General features: G+C 39.0%; 1 protein-coding gene across 6 annotated transcripts in view; it reads right to left on the bottom strand.

Annotated features, from left to right (window-relative positions):
• Positions 1-22,395, bottom strand: part of MPP4 (MAGUK p55 scaffold protein 4) — a 30,395-nt gene that overhangs the window by 5,857 nt on the left and 2,143 nt on the right. Inside the window, exons 1-19 of one of the 6 annotated variants that reach the window (XM_054069279.1) lie at positions 21,754-21,778; positions 21,494-21,643; positions 17,466-17,580; positions 15,284-15,405; positions 14,290-14,367; positions 14,011-14,091; positions 13,335-13,466; positions 12,085-12,166; positions 10,601-10,686; positions 9,546-9,617; positions 8,903-9,099; positions 7,721-7,785; positions 6,936-6,953; positions 5,830-5,868; positions 5,106-5,126; positions 3,824-3,838; positions 2,768-2,806; positions 976-1,146; positions 3-83 (exon numbers count right to left, since the gene is read on the bottom strand). In XM_054069279.1, coding sequence (XP_053925254.1) covers positions 3-83; positions 976-1,146; positions 2,768-2,806; positions 3,824-3,838; positions 5,106-5,126; positions 5,830-5,868; positions 6,936-6,953; positions 7,721-7,785; positions 8,903-9,099; positions 9,546-9,617; positions 10,601-10,686; positions 12,085-12,166; positions 13,335-13,466; positions 14,011-14,091; positions 14,290-14,367; positions 15,284-15,405; positions 17,466-17,499 — 1,333 coding nt within the window. In that variant the 5' untranslated portion in view covers positions 17,500-17,580; positions 21,494-21,643; positions 21,754-21,778. Of the gene's footprint in view, positions 1-2; positions 84-975; positions 1,147-2,767; positions 2,807-3,823; positions 3,839-5,105; positions 5,127-5,829; positions 5,869-6,935; positions 6,954-7,720; positions 7,786-8,902; positions 9,100-9,545; positions 9,618-10,600; positions 10,687-12,084; positions 12,167-13,334; positions 13,467-14,010; positions 14,092-14,289; positions 14,368-15,283; positions 15,406-17,465; positions 17,581-21,437; positions 21,644-21,753; positions 21,779-22,395 lie in introns of those variants that run through there. The other 5 variants (XM_054069283.1, XM_054069281.1, XM_054069280.1 and 2 more) reach the window with 5 other exon arrangements.

Here is a 22,395-nt window from a genome sequence, read left to right as displayed (position 1 = left end):
ACGAGGTACAGCACTTTGAAACTCTCGTGGGTTACTTGCGATAAGCCTTCGCCTTAGCTCATTCACACCAACTCCTGCAGGACCTGAAAAGTTGGAAAAGCAACTAGTATTACTGACAGAGGCACTTCTCGTGTACATACCCCCTATTTTCTAACAAACTGCACATACAGAGATGAAATGTAAATGAGTTCCCCAAAAAAGTACCAGAAGTGACTGAAGCATCTGGATTGACTCAGGGTACAAGTCACCTCCCAGCAATAGTCATATGGAGAAGGCAACTCACCAATCCGATTTTAACAGAAAACATTATCAACAAATACTTCCAGACTTTGACAAGACAATGGATTTGCCTTTACCCAGTTTGCTTTAATAGGATCATGGAATGTTGCAGAACAACAGGTTCCTCCTGTCACTACCCTTGAAAACTACTTGAGAACCTGCAGCCCACTTAATACTGTGTTTCCTATAGCAAGCATTATTAAAGCATCTTCTAGCTTTCCTACTGCCGTGACAGAGTTTTTTCTAGTCTGGAGTTTAATTTTAAACATTCTTCTTACCATTGCCACTTGCATGCATTTAACACTGGCTATAGAAATGTCTCCCTGGAAAGACGTTTTCCCATCACTCTCTGTACCAGTCCCAACTGAATGTAAAACCGAACCATTTCCCTAATAAAATCCATTGTCAAGCAGCACTCATAGCTGCGTGGCTTCTTCTGAGGACTTAATTATTTATTTTTTTATTATTTTAAACAGTCACTGTCCCAAGCGAAGAAGATACATACATTAAACTTTAAAACCAGCGAGAAAGTCAAATTACAATCACTCTTGAAATGCTGCCTTGAGAGTTACCTGCATATTCTGCAACCACTGCAATCATCAGCAGGAAATCTCAGTGGATCGGACCATGACTGACTGTTTCCTCCCCTCTGTTACAGGTTGTGAGGTTTGCATGGGAAAGTAATTAACCTCTTACCCACTAGTATAATTAGTCTGTTCCGGTCTGCTGGGTGCCGCTGGTACCTAACCACCTCTTCATATGGAGCTGCAAGAGTGCTGTAACAGCTGCTGGGACACCGCGCATAACACGACTGCTGGTTGGTCCGGGATTTCCTGCGACACAGGCGCATACTTCTGCGGAAACCAGCTGTAAGAGGCAAAGACATCAGAACTGGAAAATACACTGAAGATGCATGCAATTAGTGCTTCAGTCTAGAGTGTCTCTAAGCCAGTCAACATGAGCTGAGACCAATGGCATGAGGTTTAACAAGACCAAATGCCGGGTCCTGCACTTGTGGCACTACAACCCCGTGCAGTGCTACAGACTGAGGGGAGAGTGGCTGGAAAGCTGCCTGGAGGAGAAGGACCTGGGGGTGTTGGTTGACAGCAACTGAACATGAGCCAGCAGTGTGCCCAGGAGGCCAAGAAGGTCAATGGCATCTTGGCTTGTATCAGAAATGGTGTGACCAGCAGGGCCAGGGAGGTTATTCTCCCTCTGTACTCGGCACTGCTGAGACCGCACCTCGAAAACTGCGTTCAGTTCTGGGCCCCTCACCACAAAAAGGATGTCAAGGCTCTGGAGTGTGTCCAGAGAAGAGCAACAAAGCTGGTGAAGGGGCTGGAGTACAAGTCTTACAAGGAGCAGCTGAGAGAGCTGGGGTTGTTTAGCCTGGAGAAGAGGGGGCTGAGGGGAGATCTTATTGCTCTCTACAACTACCTGGAAGGAGGTTGTAGAGAGGAGGGTGCTGGCCTCTTCTCCCAAGTGACAGAGGACAGAACAGGGGAATGGCCTAAAGCTCTGCCAGGGGAGGTTCAAACTGGATATCAGGAAAAAATTTTTCACAGAAAGGGTCATGGGGCATTGGCAGAGGCTGCCCGGGGAGGTGGTGGAGTCACCATCCTTGAGAGTATTTAAAAGATGCGTAGACGAGGTGCTTGGAGACATGGTTTAGTGGCAGAAAGGAACAGTTGGACTCCATGATCCAAAAGGTCTTTTCTAACCTGGTGATTCTATGATTCTAACATACTGAACTTTTTGTGCTTTTTGCTGGGTGAAAGTGAATTTCACTGCCACACGTGGTATGTCAGCTTGGTAGGACCTCTAAGCATCAAAAGACAGCTAAAGGCAAGGTCAAATCTCATTGGAAGTTACCTGAAAATTAGCCCAAAGTTCAAGACCCCAAGAAGATCCACAAAACAAGTCAAAAAAGTTTCTAGGCATGTGAAGAATCACTAGGGAGCAGGTCAACTGATTTTTTGATAGTGTAGCTGGTTCGCTCTCCTAGAAGAAATCTGGAACATTTGCTCCAGCCTCCAGAATGAACCAAAATATTTTAAAGGTCTCTGTGGTTTAGTGACAGGGATAGGTTTTTTGGTCCACCTTACCACTCAGCTCTGAGAAACTTTTAGGTCTACTTTTCTAACGAAAGCTCTCATTACTTTTTCTCAGTGGGTGACAGACATCAGAACAACATTACGCTTCAGCAAAATTAATCATGAAGTAAGGGAAATCTTAACAGCCACCAGTCAAGTTCAAATAGTTGCCGTCAGGTCTCAGTAGAAACCTAACAGGAAGAGTGATTCAGATGGAGAGAACAGGCATTAGTAGGAGGAAAGTGACTCATTGAAGTTTGGAAAACTGAACAAGCAGAATTCAGTAAGTATATAGGTGAAATAAAAACTAAAGCATTTTATAATATCTAACTTCAGACAAGCACATAATCTAGATTAAGTCCTGAACATCTTACTTATCTTTAGTCATTGCGTACCAATAAAGACTCGACCAAATTCACCAAATTCTTCCTCTTCTAGAATACAAAAACCAAATAGGCATTAAATAAAAAAAGAACAGAGCTAGATGGCTAGCCATTGCTGCTGATCCCAAATGAAAAAGTGTTTCAGTAAACATATGGAATTACCATGTCTGATCTAATAAAAAGAAGCACAAAACTTCATAATATGAAATATTCAAATATTTCACATGCTGATTTCAAATATTTCTGTAAGATAAAAAGTAAACTTAGAAAGTCTTGATATTGTCTAAATTAGATTGAAACTCAACATTTTATTTGTTTCATTCCTAAGATAACTAGATGCCAGACAATGTTTTGAAATACTTGTGATGAAAAAACCTCCATGTCATTTAAGTTTTTGAGGTGAAACCTAGCTTGCAAGAATTCTTTCACTAGAACATTACAGACTCCTACTGTTCTCCTAATCACACATATAGTTATCCAAGCTATGTATTCCCTTTATTCAGGCCTTGTTAAAGCAAGAAAAAGATACAGAAGATGTAGGCATGTCTTTAAGGTAGTAATTGCTCCAGGGCAAGAACATTATTTTCACTTACAAAGCATGAAAATGTACTGTCTTTTCGCACTAGATTCTGTGAGTAACCACTATCTCATAAGCACACAAGTATTAAAACAAAATTAGACGCATCTTGGTTACTTTTCTTTCACTTCTATACAGTTTTATTCCTGCATTTCTATATGTATTAGCAACTCTTTGTCTATGTCTGTAGAAAAACCTACTTGGCACAAAGTTGCTCTTTCAGGGCAAAGTTCAGAGTGCTGTTCAGCTGACCTACGCCTGCATCATTTCCATCCTCAGGTCTTTTAAGCCATCATTCAAATCTTTTTGAACACTTCTGCTTTACCTATTCTCTGTTCTATCGTATGGAGTGCAGGATGGACTCCTACAGGGAACAAACGACTCAGCTATCAGGTATTGTAAAAGGAGTGGTAGTACCAGGTAATGCAATAAAGATAAATTCTAATACAGTACTGCTTACAGGAGACAGGGAGAAAAAAAGTTAGTGTTACCTTCTTTAAGCTCCTCTGCAGGTTCAGATAGAGACAGATATAAACCAGTTAGTTTTGAGAAGACAGGCTATACTAAGATTAAAAAAATAAATTCCAACCAGCATTGTCCAATTTAGGAAAATTTGGAAACAGGTACTTCAGGCTTTAAATCTAAAATAAACCTGTGGAAGCATAATTGTCAGTTCCCAAGGAATGAGACACTCGGGTACACAATCTATTGCAAAATACATCAAATGGATGTTCAACTACCAATAAATTTAAAGTAAAATGTAGGATAGCAAATATTTGAACCTTTAGTCCTCTGAATGTCTGGATACAGCAGAGAGCTGACTCAACACTCAGTGGTGAATGGGATTTGCAAGAGTAATCCCCAATCGCGCTGATCAGAAACACCCTAGCCTGAGAACAAAGGACTGCCCTATGGACCTGCTGGCTCTGTCTTAAAAGCTTTAGGCATTGCTTGAGAGGTGGAAGAGAAGAAACCACCTGTGATGGGTACGGTTGGACTCGATGATCTCAAAGGTATTTCCCAACAAAACAATTCTGTGATTCTATGATAAGAGGGAAGATCTGACTGGCAAGTAGGAAACTTTTGGCAAAGAGCAAGTGTAAGATGGAATGACATTTCTCTCCACAAGGTTACCAAAAATCTCACACAATAAATTTGGGAGTAGATTTATTTTAGTGGGAAAATGATCTATTTTAGACTTAAGTTTTACAGAACTCTGAATATGCTGTAAATAGATGTTCACTGAAGAAAAAAACAATCCCAAAACCATCTTGGGTAGAAAAAAGCACTGACCGATTGCATGTCTTATACATAAATCATTCCTATTATAGAAGCATTTTTGTTTCTTGTACACCAGCCATGCACACAATCAGGAATCCAGAACATCTCTCCTCTTTACAGCTCCTATAGCTACTGGGGATTCAGGCCTCTGTTACCCTAAGGTAATCCAGTTATCCGCTGACATCAGTCACAGCGTGCACCGGTATAACTGATTAGGAATTGATAAACAGATCTGTTACTGATGCATGAGAAGGAACACTCACACTTCTGGGATAACAGGGAAAAAACCGTACTACTAAGGTAATCAGAGAGCAAAAGGAAGACTTAAAACAACAGGATTTTACATAGTGGTTTTTCAAGGCAGGATGGCTTCTTAAGCTAAAATGGCATTCTAGATTTGTCATTTGCTTGATTTTAAGATGCTTGTCTCTGGACACTCTTCTCGCAGCAGAACAACAGCAAGGAATTTGCAGTTAGGTCAGAGGCACTTACCAGACTCGAATGTTTCTTCATCTTGTTTAACAATCCAGACAGCAAAGATATTAAAATAAATTCAAAATTTAATTCTTTTCTTCTTATAGAATTTCAGGATCACAAACAAATTTTCCAGCTCCTATCAAACTGTCTCACACAAGTTCCCCACTTCCTTCTACACTGATGTGGCAAAATACAGCTCACCACGCTTGAATTAACCATGAGAGATTTCTGAATTACGTCGGGAGAAGGATGAGCTGTACTGCTTTAGGGAGCAAGTAAAGCTAACAGTCTTCACATGTGCTATTTATGTGTAAAAACCTATTCTTGCTCAGTACCTAATGGTACTTTCTCCTGAGATCAGTTTCTTGACAATGAATTATGTGAGTTCTCCAAGACTACAGTCATCTGTGGCATTAAATCTACAACAGACAAAAACTACAATAACATTACAGCCATAGACCCAAACCTGAATCAGAGAGGTTGGATCTCCTTTGGGCAGATATTTTTGGGTTGGTCCCTCTTCTCAGCACGACATTTCACTATAAGCACCAAACACCAAAACTGCAAGTAGCTCATTTTAATACACTAATATAGGATGAGGTTTCCAGGATATGAAAACCAGAATTTTCTACTGCTACATTCACTAGGAGAATGAGTGTTTCTATCTGGGAAACAAACCCGGGCTTTAACTAGCTACTACCTTGAAGCAAATAGAATAATCTCACGTGAATTCTGTTACCTGTTTCCACACACTTCTCATCAATCTGCATGTCATCCTCTACAGATCAACACAAGGAAAAAAAATCCATCTGAATCAGAAAAACTCTGGGGAGGAAACAGCCTTACACATTTTACAAGACTGTATTCAGACATTAGAAAGAAAATATTTGAAGCTCAGATCAGCTTTAGGCATCTTTAATAATTTTAACATTGTTAATTCTAGCTTACTGATGCTCCCCATCTTTCATGAACAGAAGTGCTCTGAAGAGCTTGTGGCAGCAAACACATCTCACTTGAATTCTCCTTTTGAAATAATAAGATGATTAACGTAGCTGTTGCTCTGTTTATGGTGTAGATACCTATTTATTAAGTATTGTCATGACAGAACATAATTTTCCACTCATTCCCTTCTCTCTTGTAGCTTTTATAAGTGTGTTTCTTTCCAATAGGCTTCACTCAAGGAAATTGCTTTGCTTGGTTGATTTTATTATTAGTTTTACAAGGAAGAAAAGGAAAAGATTGATTCAGCTCTCTCTCCATGCCCAGACCACATCAATTCATGTCCCTGAAATGTGATCTCGTGGGCTTGGGTGATCTCATGGACTCACAATACTGCACTGTTTGTGTGTTCTGTTCTCACACGCCTCCTCCAGACAGGCCCATGAAGAGCTGTTTTCCAGTTATAGGGCAGTTGTCAGAGAATCTGCTAACCATATGGTGCCCATATGTATCCTCTAAAGAAATACTCTCTTGGAGCTGCTAAGGTCAGCTGCTGAAGATGGGAGAGACAGAGGGAGAGGAAAAGAGAAAGAAAAAAAAAGCAGTCTTTCCTTCCTCAAAGCAGTCTTTCCTTCCTCAAAGCAACCTACCCAAAACATCAGTGCCCTACTGGATAATGCATAGCTTACACTTACTTGAAGACAACATAAGTTTCTACTATTTCAAGCAAAAAACCTGCTTGATTCCATTTATGCTAAGCACACAAAATGCCAAGAACTTGGGTTTCTTTTGCATGTATTTACTAAACTGTCTAATTTCTGACAACTTTTTTAAAAGCCTGTAAACCCATGTGCTATACTGAGTCCAGGTGCAGAAATGCAATATTTACTAGATACAACCTCCTACCTTCTTCCACAGTGCTTACTGTCCACAGCACATCCATTGAAGCAGTTAAAATGCAATAAAATTATGGTGAAAGAGAGCTCCAGCTCTAAGGAACAAAGCAATTAGTGTGAGAAGAATCCTACACAATGAAACACACTGAATCTGGGAGCTATGACAAGAGAAAAATTAAGGACATACTACTATAAAGAACCATAGAAGAAAATGGGGAGGGAGAAAACAGGAAGAACTTTTGTCTGGAAATAATTGGGCGTTTACAGAAAGTTATAGTTGGCAGAGAATAATGTTTCTGGATTGTCACTATGAATAAAATCACGGGCAGCACAGCTTATCTTATACCTCAAGGAAAAAAGTTGTGTCTTTCTCTCAATAGTCTTGATGACAAATAAATATAACTCAACACATCACATCTTGCTGTGCAAAACTTATCTGTGCTGGAAAGCCAGGCTAGTACGACTTATTCACCCTCACATCTCCTAGAGAGAATTGGCTCTCAGAGAGCTCCTGGATCTTACAGACTTCAGAAGCAGATGAATTCACAGCTTCTCCTGCAGTCAGATCCCAAGAACACTGGAGACAACAACCTGCACCATCAGCATTCCAGGTGTAACTACCATTAAGTATTTATTTTCCTGGGGATAGTTAACACACTTTGGAGATAACAGTATAGCTCCAGAAACAATGTCTTTGAATTAAACTGAATTGCAGGAGCTTCTACTTCAGTATCTGTGGAAACAGAGAAAAGACCTTTCTTTCCTACTTTACAATTCAAATAAGTTTTCACTCACACATTGAGGATTTGAGACAGAGATGGGGCTGAAAAGGCTGCGACCACCAGAATTCTCGCTGCTTCCTACATAGAAATAGATTCATCATTGTTAAAGAAACAAAACAGTCCACAAGTACATTACGCTCCAGTCAGATTCACTGCTTACACATAAGATCAATCTGTACTGATCTGATGAAAGGCACCAAGAATGGAAACAGTGCCAATGTTTTAGCCCACTGTGAAGTCCTGAAAGAAAGCTGATGTGCTGTTGGAACTATTTAAAGGCAATTTCCAAATCAGCAGCCTGGGAGCACTGAGTATTTTAAGCTTTTGTATAAGGACAGGAAGATAAGCCATACTGTGGTACAGACTCTTGGGAGTAGGAGAGTGTGCTGCTGCTACAGGTAGTAACACTACTGCCTCTGTTACTACACAGACCCTCAATTACAACCTAGTCAAATTTCAGCTTTCATTATACAGACGACAGCTAGGTTTACATATAGTACAAATTGAAGTTCTTCATCTACAGCTGTGTGGCCTTACATTTTCCTGAGGGTAACACAAACAGGACATGGTTAGAGGATCAAAGTGAAAAGCGGGCTACAGCAGTTTAACTGCTGTGTTTCTGAAAGCATGTAGTGTAAAAATAATGGGCTATATATGTAGAAAATAAGAGGCAAAGGATCCTTGTTCTCCCTTAAGCATGTGTTTTGTTTTGGTTTTTTTGTTTTGTTTGGGTTTTTGCTTCCCGCTCTCCCTCTCTTTTAATCTGTTCTACTCAGTTTTCATCAAAGATGCAGCTTAATAAATACTGATTCTTGATACAGCTATGCCCTTACAACATACATTTTAAATACCACTCTTCCTTTTTTAAAAAAAAAATCATAGACAATGGTTCTAAACAGTTAAGGCCCTTAATTTCCACCCATCTTTCAGCTGCTACACTCCACTAGATGTCTTAGCAACTAGCACAGAGAATAAGCAACTGCTGCAAACTTCTTTGATGTCAATTTAAGATGACAGAGGTACTTTGAAAAGCTTGTTCTCACATAGGTACTCTTAAAGGAAGGAAACAAGAAGTCAGAGACTAGAAAGAGGGAAAGTGTTTGTGTCTGTATCACAGTACTACATAAAATATAGCAGTGCAAAGTCTGAATAACTGGCTAAATTTTGAACTGGAAATAAATTAGGCCTTCTTTACCTTTTAAGAAGGTGATTTGAGGGTATAAGTCCAGCACAGGCACTGAGATCTGAAACTTTCCTGGCCTGCCACCACAGAGCATCATTCTGGTCCACAATCTGGAGTATTTCACCCTTCTTAAAAGGCAAACCTGCATCAGCACATGGTATGGCAGGATCTTGCAAGGGCCAGTAATCTGCCATTGCTCGCACATAGAGCTGGTAAAGAAAACAGACAAGAGTAAGTGGAAGAAGCCACGTTTAGAACAGATACAATATGAGCTTTATAATCACAGGGCCAGATATTGCTGCTACTTAAGTCCATTCATGATGAAGTCATGTTTTAAAACCAAGATCAAGCCCCAAGCCCCATCTGTTCGTTAAGAGAGGAAAAAAATATCTAATACATTGAAAAGAATTGACCTTCAACCTGTAGATCAATCTGAAAACATCTTCATTGCCTTTAACACAGCTATAGAAATACAGCTGATTGTCCTTACTGCTTCAGCAACAGTGTACTGATGTCAGCTGAGATGTAGCCATAAAGGCAAGTAGAGCTTTAAGGATTACAGTAAACTAAACAGTATTTCCTTGTATGACACTGCTAGACATGATTGGGGTAACTGTTTGCAGTAACAATCCAGGAAAAAAAAAATATATCTTACTGTTGTTTGATTGCTGACAGGTCGATCAGAAACTGGAATTAATTTGAACATAATTGTCCCCTGAGAGAGGGCCTAAGTGATTAAAAAAGGATTAAAACATAACTGGTATTCAACACAAGTAAGCAAACATTGGTAGCACAAACTTAGCACATCATGGCTTTGAGGTTACTATAATGTCTATATTACAAATAGAATTCAAGCATACAGAGTCAATGTGACAATATCATATTTTTTTTCAAAAGGAAACTCAAGAATGAAGCTTCGAAGTCTTGCTACATATTTTTAATTCAATGAAACATCTGTTTAATTATAAATATATATAATAGCAACATTAATTCATATAAAACTTCTCTACTGAAATCCAATTTAAATTAACAGCAGAGTCTGGTTAGAAAAGTGACACAAAGACTGGAAGAAAAAACAAATATTTAAGAATTAAGCATTTCAGTAGAATTTGTATTTCTTATATCTATAAATAGTACAGTCAGGGAAATCACACAGAGAGACTTGATACTGATTACATACAGTGATACCTTACTGACTGGCACTAACACTTTGCAGTGAAGAATGCTGAAAGATTGTGGGCAAAATTATAAGTAACAGGGTTGGTTCTACAGATTTCTTCACGAGAATTTTGACAGCAGTAATTACCACTGCCCATTTTTTTTGCAAGGTGAGGTATGGAGCTTCCAAGTTCATTCACTCTGCTTTAGTGCATTTTGTAATATGGACTCTTATTAGAACAGCACCTTTCCACTACTTCCTTGTGGAATATTAACAAAGTGGAACTTCCAGAAAAATTATGGATCAGTAAAGTCTGAATAAATTAACATGTTACCCAGAAGATGCAAGTGGATTAGCCATAATAAATTTCTGTCCAGAACAGGAGTTTGGCTTAATTCTGCTTTCATACATTCTGATTTCATGAGCAGTTGTGAAGCCACAGAAAGGAAACAATCTGAATTTTCTGTTAAAAACTTCAGACTTTCTCCTCTGAGAGGGAGAAACAGCATACAGTTGCTCTCAAAGTACAAAGTAGAAAAAAGATTCAATACCAGAATATTAATAACTTGCTCAGGGTCAAGTCCCTCAACAGGAACTCCATTTACTTCCACCAGTTTGTCTCCAGCATACAGCAACCCTACAGTGAAAATAAGGATGAAAGCAGTAGCATGGATCATCTCGGGTAAGTAAGGCAGAGACACACAGCTATACTGCAGGCTTGGAAGTCAGCCTGAAAAGTTTCCATACACCAAGTATACCAGAAAACATTTTGGATTTAGGCTATATTGCCTCTGGATAGGACTGCAGACTTCTGTGGGTCACAAGAAGCTTGTTATGTCCTCCCCACCTCCCCCATATGACATGTTTACAAGCTATTATGATTTGCCTTAAAAGTAGCAGAAACATTTTTCTCTAGCTCTGTTTCACAAAGTAATTTCTGAACTTATTCTAGCTAAACTTCTTACATTAATAGAACATGAGACTTGGAACCAGATCTTTAAAAACTCCAGGTTCAGTGGGAGCCTGTGGGACTGCTCTCTGTCCTTTACAAAGTCTTCACAATATCGTTTACCTTTGCATTTTTCTTCAGCTCAATTAAAACATTATGCAAACTAGAAACTCAATCAGCTGTTGTCTATAGTTTAGGTTTTCTTCTCTATACAAAGGTCAGAAAATACTAAAAGGAACTATTTTATAATGACTGTAGTTCAATTTTACCTCTGATGTTTTACATTCTAGTTATGTTATGTCTCCCAAGAAACATGGAATACATTCAATTCCAGCATGACAAAGTAGTAACATCTCTAAGGAAACTGTTGGATGATTGCTTAGCAACTAATGCTACCTAAGTATTTAGTAGACTTGTGCCAAGAAGTATTACTACATATTCTTTAAATACCATAGAATCACAGACGCTGATTCTATATTCTATTCTGTATTTTATTCTATGGTTTAGTAGGCATGGTGGTGTCGGGCTGATGGTTGGACTTGGTGATCTTGGAGGTCTTTTCCAACCTTGATGATTCTACGGTTCTATGATATTTTCCATTTCTCCATTAGGAAACAAGCTGCTGGTATTCATACCACACTGCAGCTTGGGATATTCCTGATCAATCTCATGACAGACTTATCTGGTTACTGGTGCCAAGAACACATAATGAAAACTAGATTTTTATCTCAAATTTGTCACCTTTCCTGGAGGTGTTTAAGGAATGGGTGGATGAAGTGCTTAAGGGCATGGTTTAGGGAGTGTTGGGAATGGTTGGACTCGATGATCCGGTGGGCCCTATCCAACCTGGTGATTCTATGATTCTATGATTCTACGATTCAACTCAGCCTCAAACATATCACATTCATGTGAAAATTAATGAAACCACATTCAAAGTCACTGCAAAGTATAACTATTTACAATGCTGTCCAGTGGACACACCTTCTTGCTCTATAATGTAAGACTAATTGTAGAAGCTAAGCTATTATCTCACTTCCAATATCTTACTTCATGTTTTTGCACTACTTTGTTTCAAATTACACGTACCACTTCTGTCCGCTAGCCCACCGTGGATCACACGGGCAACTGTTATGTCCCCTGTTATCTCATGGCGTTTGATGGTGGCACCCTGGCAAATAAAAACAAAGAAAAACCACACCGATCACTGAAGGTCCCCTGTAAGTTTCCTTTCACAACCCAAGTCTGATCTTCACAATGACAAACAGGTGCTGGAAGATACAGCCTCTTTAACACCACACAGATCTAGTAGTATTGTAATGTTATTAGTACTAAGTCCTTCAAAGGTCTTCAACTTCCACCATACTAAAATACCCTCACTGACTGACTGTAAGAAATCTCTATATCAAATACTACAGCTATTAATTCCTAGAACAGACCAGTTCAGCTAAATAATGTTTTCAATTTATAAGCACTAATGATTTCTAAAGAACCTTTCGAAGTCTCTCCTCCCTTCCTTACTATGTTGGATGAAGGAATAGCTCTCAATCCTACTCACATTTTTCATTATATGAGATGAAAACATCTACCAACTGTCAAATCCCCAAGTGGACAAGGCACTGAACAACCTGCTCTAGTCGTTGCGTAGGTAAGGCCTACCACAGCTATACTACAGGCTATACACAGCTTGGGGGACACAGCTATACTACAGGCTTGGAAGTCAGCCTGAAGTTTCCATACACCAGGCATGCCGGGAAACATTTTGAATTGAGGCTCTATTGCCTCTGGATAGGACTGCAGATTTCTGAGGGTCACAAGAAGCTTGTTGTTATTTCCTCCCTTCTCCTCCTCCATATGACTTGTTTGCAATCTATTATGATTTGCCTTAAAAGTAGCAGAAACATTTTACTATAGCTCTCTTTCCCAAAGTAATTTCTTTGTGGAATATTTGTTAATATATTTGTGGAATATTAACAAAGTAGAACTTTGAGAAAAATTATGGATCAGTGAAGTCTGAACAAATTAATATGTTTCCCAGAAGTGGCAAGTGGATTAGCCACAATTAGGTTAATTTCTGTCCAGAACAAGGTTTAAGTTTAATTCTGCTTGCATATGTTCTGATTTCATGAGCAGTTGTGAAGCCACAATAAGGAAACGATCTGAGCAGGGCTAGATGGTCTCCTAAGGCCCCTTTCAACCTCAGCAATTCTTGTGATTATGTGAAAACCGGACAAGAACACACACACAATCTCTGTGACATTACTGGAAAGAAATCAATATGTATTATCAACACTTGTGTAAGTTATAACAATTTGATGGACACCTGAAAGCTCCCTTACCAAGGGTTGGTTGTTTTTCACTAAGCAGACAATTCTCATAGCTTCCTCGTTTTCAGGTATGTTGTCTGGCAGTGGTGGAAGGGTTGGTTCAAAATCCTTCTGGGCCACAGTATCATGAGCAGATAGCAAAGCCTGCAAACCAAGCAACCCATAAGCAAAGATTGTAACACAGAACAGCTTTAAACAGTGAATGGTCAGAAAACAGAAATCAAAAAATAAGTACCTATGTGAACACAGATCCTTTTCACACATTGACATTTTCCTCTTTCCACACAGAAATTCAAACTGTGAAATTAAGTTTTAAGACCAGTTTCTCTCACTGCTTCTACTGGAAAACTTAGAAAAGATGAAATATTTCTATTTCGAACTCCAGGGTAAAGAACACAGGTTTTGCAAATACAAGGAAAATTTGGTTTTATGTGTCTGCATCAACTGCTCAGCATTTAAGTTTGTAAGAAAACTCTCCCTGCTATAGCACTTAAATAAAATGCAGGAGACTGCAGGTACTTCAGATACACAGTCCCCATCTGATTCCACAATTAGGTTACTTCATGACTAGGAAACTATGTCTCTTCTGGCTCCACTGCCAATCCTTGTGAACAGCCGGCCACCTGTTTCTTTTCAAACTGCAGACAGCTCTATGAGCAAACATTTTCTTTCCTTAAGCAGGACTTGCCTTTAAGTGTGGAGCTCGCAGTAGTCGTCTTAGCTCTTTGACCTCTCCAGATGGAGGGGCTTCACGCAGTAACTCTATCACCTGATAAATGTAAGAGAGAAAGCACAGAGACTTGTTCTGGGAGACAATTAATTCACAAAGCTCTACATTGAACTTAGATGAATATGGAATAGTAAGAGTACCTGAGAAACAAAACAAATACCAGAACACTTCTCTGCAGCTAAGTTGACCAGTTTGGTACGAGTAAGTAAGGCGATAACTATCTATACACAGTCTTACCTCACGAGTCAGCGCACGTGCCTGCAGCGTGACAGGAACCGGTCTTTTTCCAAGGTAGTGTTGGAGGCATTCATAAATCTATTGCATGCCACAGCAGACAAGACAATGCAATGACGATATGCTCTGTTCACGTGATTACACAGATACATACACAATACACAAAGGGCAATATTGTATTTCTAGAAATTTCTTGGAGCTTGCATTCTCAGTCCTTAATGCCTAAGGCATTTGGAATTGAGTCTACAATTCACTGTCTTTATATTATAATCTAGCTAGCCAGTTATGCTGTGGTTTTGAATTTTCCAATAAGAAAAGCTGTACACAGGATAATAGCCTGATAGTGTCAATTCTCTAACTTGTAGCTTGCTTTCTTACTCTAGTTGCAGGCCCGATTAACAAAGTAATTTTAACTTAAAACAAAATAAATTGCTACATTTAAAATGACCTTATGGATATTTTTATCCATGGCAAGTATTTCATCTTTAAAATTTAAAATCGTTAAAAATCTGTGCTAGAGGAAAAGTAGAATTTGTGCAGAATTTGTCTCAGAGATACAATTCTGCTTCAAGTAGAACAGCCAAAACTCTGTTCTACTACAACAAAATCTTCAATTACACATCAGATCAGAGTGGGCAAAACCAAAGAAATATAATTTCACAAGCATCCATGCCAAAAAGTGGGACGCAGCGCCATACAGATATTTAAGAACAGACAAGACAGCTGAGCCATGCTGTGTTCAGCCGGACTCCTATCTCCCTGACTTTAATGCAGACGTGTAATAGAAAAGGACATTATGAAAGAGAATATAGGGTTTTTTTCTTTAAAGCAAAAATGGTTTTGTTCACCTTGACTGCTGATGTTCAGACTGACATTAGGACTATCAGCACATTGTATAAATAAGCATTTATTATCCTCTCATGGCAAAATTAAGTAGCTATCCTGCAGAGATTGTTCTCTACAAAACCTTTGCCTTCACAGCTGAATATTACTTTACCTTTAAAAGTGCTTGTAGCCAGTGAGATCTGAGCAGGTCATATAACATGCCAACACCATTGACATCTTTTTTACAGAGTAAACTCAGTTCTTGTAGCACTAGAGTCAGAACATGAGACACACCTGAGCCCAAGAAACAGAAAAGTGCAAGACATTTCATTTCAAATAGAAGACCAACTAAAGCCACACAGAGACCCATGCCTTTGAAAAACACCTTTCCTCAGTTTATACTTCCAAGAAATGCACTCGTTTCCTGTCTGCTTTCCTTGTTTCCTGCAATCAACTCTGTTGCATAAGAGCTTTATTTTATGATGTTATTAACCAGCAGTTTTCGGTCAATAGTAGCAATTTTTACCTGACCTCTGAGAAAAACAGCCCAGGAATCTCACCCACATCCATCTGTGTTCAAGCTCATCCCTTCTACTGAGAAGAGGTAAACATAAAAAATTGCCTTGTTAATTTTGGAGGATTTTCTTTTGGATGACTCACTGCTTGGGCCAGGGTTCATCTGTTTTTCTCCACTCTTGAGTACAGACATTTTGGAGAATGTCTAATGAAAATGCAAATTCCAGGCCAATAGATATTGTCACAGGCACCCATGAGACAGCCCAGGAAAGAGGGACAACCCTTCTTATTAGAAGCAGCACCTGATCTGTTAGGAACAGTATTCTAATATGGTGGAAAACCAAAAAAATCCAGTGTCTTCCTAAAATCTCAAGGAGGCAGAAACTAAGAAGGGACAAATACATAAGATGTTACACAAAGTTAGGCCCAGGTACAAACTGGATTTTTGTGAGGGCATGGAGTAATTTTAGCTCAAAAATGACAACCAATCGTTTCTGATGAGTGGCGCTCTTCCCAAGAGTCACAAAGTTTCTAAGAGCACCAGTATCATAGCAAATACGCTACGAGTTAGATTTATTAAGCTATAAGGGTTCTTAAAGAGACCATAAGAGTTGGATGCCTGACTCTCACTGAATGTCAAAGGAAACTAAGTTCTCAACTCTTGCGTACTTTGGTAAGCACATGTTCCTCTCTTTGCTTTTTAACGCCAAAGTAATCATATAATACAAGCATAACCTGAGACTTTCCTTTGTATTTGTTTACAACATTAAACTTGTGATATTTCAATGACTAACACTGTAATACAAGAAAAATGTTGAAATGAAACAAAGACACCAGGAGCTTCAAAACTTACATCAGCCAAAGTCTAAACAATAATTTCTTAAAACTAAAGCTCATCCAGCAGACCAAGAATAGCTGAGTACTCGCTACTGCAGACGTTATCAGCTGCTATCATCCAGTCACCACAGCTAACCTAAACACACAAGCCCTTCTTTACTTATTTCTCTCCTTAGCACAGTTTTCATAGCTGTTGACAGTTGATTGTATCAGCTTTAGACTTTGATGTTACCAACACTTATGCAGGATCCATCTGCAACTTTAGTTTCACAGAGGTATTTTCATTATGCATGAATTTATAGAGGTACTTGCCTGCTAAGTTTCTGCAGATGGGACTTTCACCTCAATCATCAGGCAAAAATTGAGCAGCCAAATTGGGAAAGCCTGGAAATGTACCTCATTATCTTAAGAATCATCTGTTCCTGGAAAGCATACATCTAAGCACTTAGAAAAATGGTAAGCTCTGTGAACCTGATTGTGAGCCCCACAGGGAAGTATCTCCTAAAACACAGCTTAAATGGATTCTCTTCTGCAGGAGCTTCCTGGTGCCTAATAGAATATCACCTTTGGTGGAGACACTTTTTAAGATTTTTTCCTTATTACTGGTTGCATCTTTTCGAGACAACTTCTACTAATTGTCTCCTAGAATCCTATCCCTAAGTGAAATTGGGCTCAGATCAAGATGATCCACACAGAAGCACAAACCTTCAAAATACAGAGAATCATTTCCTTAAGCAAAAAACCCCCTCTCACAGTTATTAGTAATTCTTGATGCAGCTGCAGAGACCCTTCACTTTATAACCTAGGTATTCTCTTCTGACACCCTCTGAATTGCATATCACCATTAAACATCAAGAATCATTCCAATTATTAAGCAGTTATACTTCTAGACATGTCCATCTCTCATGACTCAATAGAAAAAGAGCTACAAGGACCAACGAATAAAACTTCTTGTCAGCTTTCTTTCTCTTTGAAAAAGAAATGGCAAAAGTAATGAGTACCATTATCTTGACTGCAGACTGTTGGCACCTCCATCTTTTCCTTTATTCAAGGAGATTCCACCCACTTTGAGTACTGCATTCATGCCAGTTTTGTTTCACAAAGACAGATGCTGAGCTAGGGAAAAGAGTATATTCATATCAGAATACTGTCAGGTGTATTAGATTGATAAGAAAGAAGAATTTAAAATAAGGGGGGGCATTCACATTGGCAGTGCAGAACAGGTTGCAAGCATAAGTGAAATACCTGAGTGCCACCTGTAATTCAGTTACCCACCAGCATCCAAAATGCAGACAGACAAACCTCAACTGCAATAAGACATTTTATTTCCTTCATGGAACTGTCATTAGCTTGCTTCATTAAGACATCTAAAATAACAAGCTATTTTATATATCTTCTGTTTTCCAACACTTTAAGTGCACTACTATAGAAAGCTATAATTTTTCCAAAAACTTATAAAGCTTGTTTTACACAAATATAACTTAGAAAATAGATAATCATATTTAAGAACATACTACATTTAATTCCTCTTGTTATTGACACAATATTGAAAGACTCTGGAGTTTCTATTGAGTTTTCATTGAGTGAGCATATGACTTTGGAAAAAAAGAATCCCTGTTTCAATCATTGTTAGAATTTAAGGTTTTCAAAAGATTTGTACCATGAAAATTCGAATTTTCTTCTATTTCCTCACAGTGAATTAAAACACAAAACCCCCTAAATTCAAATTAAAAAAATCCCTAAATCCAAATGAACTCCCCACACACCTTACCTTACTGGTATCATCATCTCTGTCAAGTAATTCATAATTTGTTGCTACTTTTAGAGTGAAAGAAGTTATTTGCTAATATCAAATACCTCCTATATTACTTTTCACTATAAAAAGCAGCATATACAACCTTTTTATTTTTTTCTTTAAATTTTAAGATAGGAAATTTTTAAGTGATGCAGGAAGCCACTAATGAATTTGTATGCATCTCGCTCTGAACTTTTTGCATATGAAAAATGCTTCTAAAGTTTTCTGCCAAGTTTCTTCCCTCCCTTCTGTGACAACCCATCATTAACATAGAATACTCTACAGCCAATACGAAACAACGCAGTACAAGATTGCTCCAGAGAATTCTCATGACTCGTCTTTGCAAATAAGTATGGAAATTCCCCAGGGAACCCCGCATGGGCCTTTGCAAAGCATCAAGAATCCATATATGAAAGCTCTGAAGCAATTCAGATCTCATGACATCCTAGTTGATGACTTCAAACTGTATTTCATGCAAGTTTTAAGATATCGTCATGATTATGAGTACTGTAAGTTAAACATTTAAGCTGATCTCTCCAGAGATGACTCAGAGTACTTGTTAAAAACTTGTAATATCAGTTACACTTCACGGCACTCCAGCTGGCAGCAAACCACAGTGTGACACTGCAAGCCCAGGGAATGCCATACTTAATTCTGTTAAATACTCAGTAGTTTTTCCCCTGGACCAGTTAAGCAAACAGGCAGCCGGTTTCCTCTAGGACAGAAAACCTCAGAGGTACAAGGAGAAAAAGTATTATCTTGATCTGCTTATAAAAGCAGAAGGCATTACTGTCACTTTTACTGCACTTCGTAATACTTATTTTTAGAACATGCTTCCTCTCTCCTGTCAAATCACGCAACTGCTTTCAAAAGGCAGCAGAAACTAAGGGAGAAAAAAACCAATCCAGAAGCTGAGATCATGATTCAAACTACTAGGTATGGGTAATTCAAGTTACCTCTGCAGGATGCTCAGTGATATATCTTACTGAACTTCTAATCCAAAGATTGCTTTTAAAATTATTATTTCTTCTTTCAAATACTAACAAAAATACAGTTTAATACAGTTTCCCAATATCTAGTGCAACATTTCCATTTCAGTGATACATTATACTGCATAATCATTTTTCCACTGGGAACAACTGGTTTTTGTACTTGATAGAATCATAGAATCACCAGGTTGGAAAAGACCTCCGAGATCATTGAGTCCAACCATTCCCATCTGCCACTAAACCATGTCCTTATGTAACTCATCTACCCGTCTTTTAAATACCTCCAGGGATGGTGACTCCACGCTGTCCCCGGGCAGCCTCTGCCAGTGCCCCATGACCCTTTCGGTGAAAAAGTTTTCCCTTATGTCCAATCTGACCCTCCCCTGGTGCAGCCTGAGGCCATTCCCCTTTGTCCTATCACCTGTCACTTGGGAGAAGAGGCCACCACCCACCTCTCTACAACCTCCTTTCCGGCATTTGTAGGCAGTGATAAGGTCTCCCCACATGTATGCAATGTTTAGTCCTTCTACCACACATCCATGGGAACTCTGTTTTGAGCTACAATGATTTCTTTCTTTTTTTTCGTCAATATTCTGAGTTCTGTTCCTTTAAGAGATTGCCATTCCCTTCGTTAAGCTTACTTGATCTGCCTAATGACGGATTTAACAAAGCAGGCCACATAAATCTAGTCATGAATACCTGTTTCTTAATTACTGAAGACATTAGGAGTAGGACAGAAAGAAATGTTTACTTTGGGACGGTACAGACACAGAAAGAGGAATCCCTGCATTGCAAAGTGCATTCAGGACAATGGAGCTCCTGTTTTTCCCTGAATAACAGCAATATGGAAACACAAGTAACCCTCAGCTTGGTTAACCTCTGTTCCCAGCACACCCCACCCCTTTTTTTGGAAACTAAGGGTCTATAGCTCCAGATCCAGTTGCAGAAGCACTCACAAAGAGATGGTGCTCAATCTGCGAGTTACATCCTAAAAAGGAAACTGCGACAGCTGATCCCATAAACTACATTTCAGAAGCCTCATTTCCTATTATCATGACTAAACCTAAAGCTTCTCTAGCTAAAACAACTATGTTTTTTTCAGATTTTTCAAGACCTAAAGCCAGACCCTGCTGACACTTGCTGGCTCCCCTGTACAAAGGCCTTTTGCTTTGCTTTATACAGGCTACACAGACAGCCAACACCATACTCATACTTCAATATCCTGATTACAATTTTGTGGTACAGGATGTTTGAAGACAAAGTGAAGAACATGCCCACACATTTCAAATGTACTATAAGGGAGCGAACTCCTGATGTATTTGTTATATTTCATATGCTGAAAGTCCAGATTTTAAAATCTCATCCCATGCATCATCCTTCAAAAAACAACAAACACCCAAACAACCCAATTTTCCCCTCAAAAAAGAATAAATGACTAAAGCCCCTGTTGTAATACAGCTGGGCTTTCTGGGACAACTCCCCTAACCCTGGCTGAAATTTTTCAGCCAACTCCCATCTACAAATACATTCTGTTTGTCAACTGTGATCAGCTTTACTTATTACAATGTCTCTGTCGCCAGGTGTATGGTTTTCTAGCAGCGAGTTCACCCAAAGCTTATACAACACTTATCACAAAGTCACTTTGCCACCCAGAAGTCTCCCAAACACATACTTACAGTACCTTCCCATTCCGCAAAACCCTGAATAGAACTCCAATTCTATGGAGATCTAGACTATTTCAAATCTAGATCTGTCTCTTCCTATGCTTTTTCCTATTTAGCTTCGAAGCATCACACTGCCCTTGTAAGCAGGGAGGGACTCTGAAAACACACAGGGAAACACGGGAAAGACAAGAAATAGTTCCAAAAGCTTTGGGTTTCTCTAGTTAAAAGAAAGTTTAGAAGACACTCCCTCCTTCCCCTCAAAACAGACAAGCAAAAATCCCTCGATTTTTTTGTAGAAGACTCCTCAAATGCATACTGAAAACTGAATTTTCTCTGTTGTGATAACAGCAGTGAAGTTACCATAATCTTGAGATCGGCTTTGTTCAAGTAGCGCTTGTCTACCAAACCAGCACATCAACACACTGACAATTAGCATTACTTATATTTTATTACAAAATGGAGAAGTTGAAAGGAAAAGGAAAAAAAAAAACCCCTCAACTCCTTCCAGTACAGTTTTAGAAATACCTTAATCGAGGTCCCTTTTAGTCTTCGGGAGCTGGGACACATTTATTTCTTCTTACCTGGGATGGATCTTGAACAGCACAGTGACTCAGAATGGGAAAGAAGTAAACCAAAGCCAGCAAGTCTCACTGTTGCTGTCAAAGAAAGAATATTCTACAATCTTCTGCTGAACAGGTATTTCATTTTTTAATATCCCACTGAGAATCATCCTGCAAATAGAGACAAAGAACAACATTTCTGCAGATGCTAAAATACTGCCATTTCTGCCCAAGCGCTAACCAATACCCTTTTAAAATACTTCCAAGATTGATTTTTTTACCCCATGGTGCCTTGTAGCTTCTGGTATCACTACTCTTCCATCGAGAACAGACGACGGATTAACTTGAGTGTGGTTAGAAGTTTTAGACACACTGTTTGCTTTGAAGGTTGACCTCAGAAAAACTGGGAAAGCTACTGACTGCTGACTGCTTGCCTTTTTGGGTAAAATTGCTGGGTACAGCTATCAAAGAGCTGCTAGGGTTAATAATAAACAGCTACTAACCCAGCTATTGTTGCCCTTTTAAACTACTGTTTACAGTCATACTGACAGAAACAGCATTCAAACACAAAAATCTGTCAAGTTCTTAACAACACAGCTCACTTCATCCATAAAGCAGTAGCCTTTGCATATTTTCACACAATAAAAGGAAAGTGGCTTCCAACTGTAAAGCCTGGTGTCAGCAGCTGCCAGTGGCAATCGATGACAAATCAGTCGTCAGCAGCAGAGAGAAAGAATATTATCTTGCTTCTGTGCAGCTCTTTAGAAACTGTCCTACTAAATTGCTTGCTCAAGGGGAAAGGTCAGAGTTCAAACAAACTTATAACTACTACTGTGCCTTCATTTCCTGAGAGTTATATCTACCCAGACTCTAAAGCCAGAACTCAGGGTCTCCTCATCCCAGGGATCTAAATAAATTAGATA

Source organism: Cuculus canorus, chromosome 6 (genome assembly GCF_017976375.1).
Source record: "Cuculus canorus isolate bCucCan1 chromosome 6, bCucCan1.pri, whole genome shotgun sequence".
Taxonomy (NCBI): Eukaryota; Metazoa; Chordata; class Aves; order Cuculiformes; family Cuculidae; genus Cuculus; species Cuculus canorus.
This window is presented reverse-complemented; position numbering and strand designations above follow the sequence as displayed.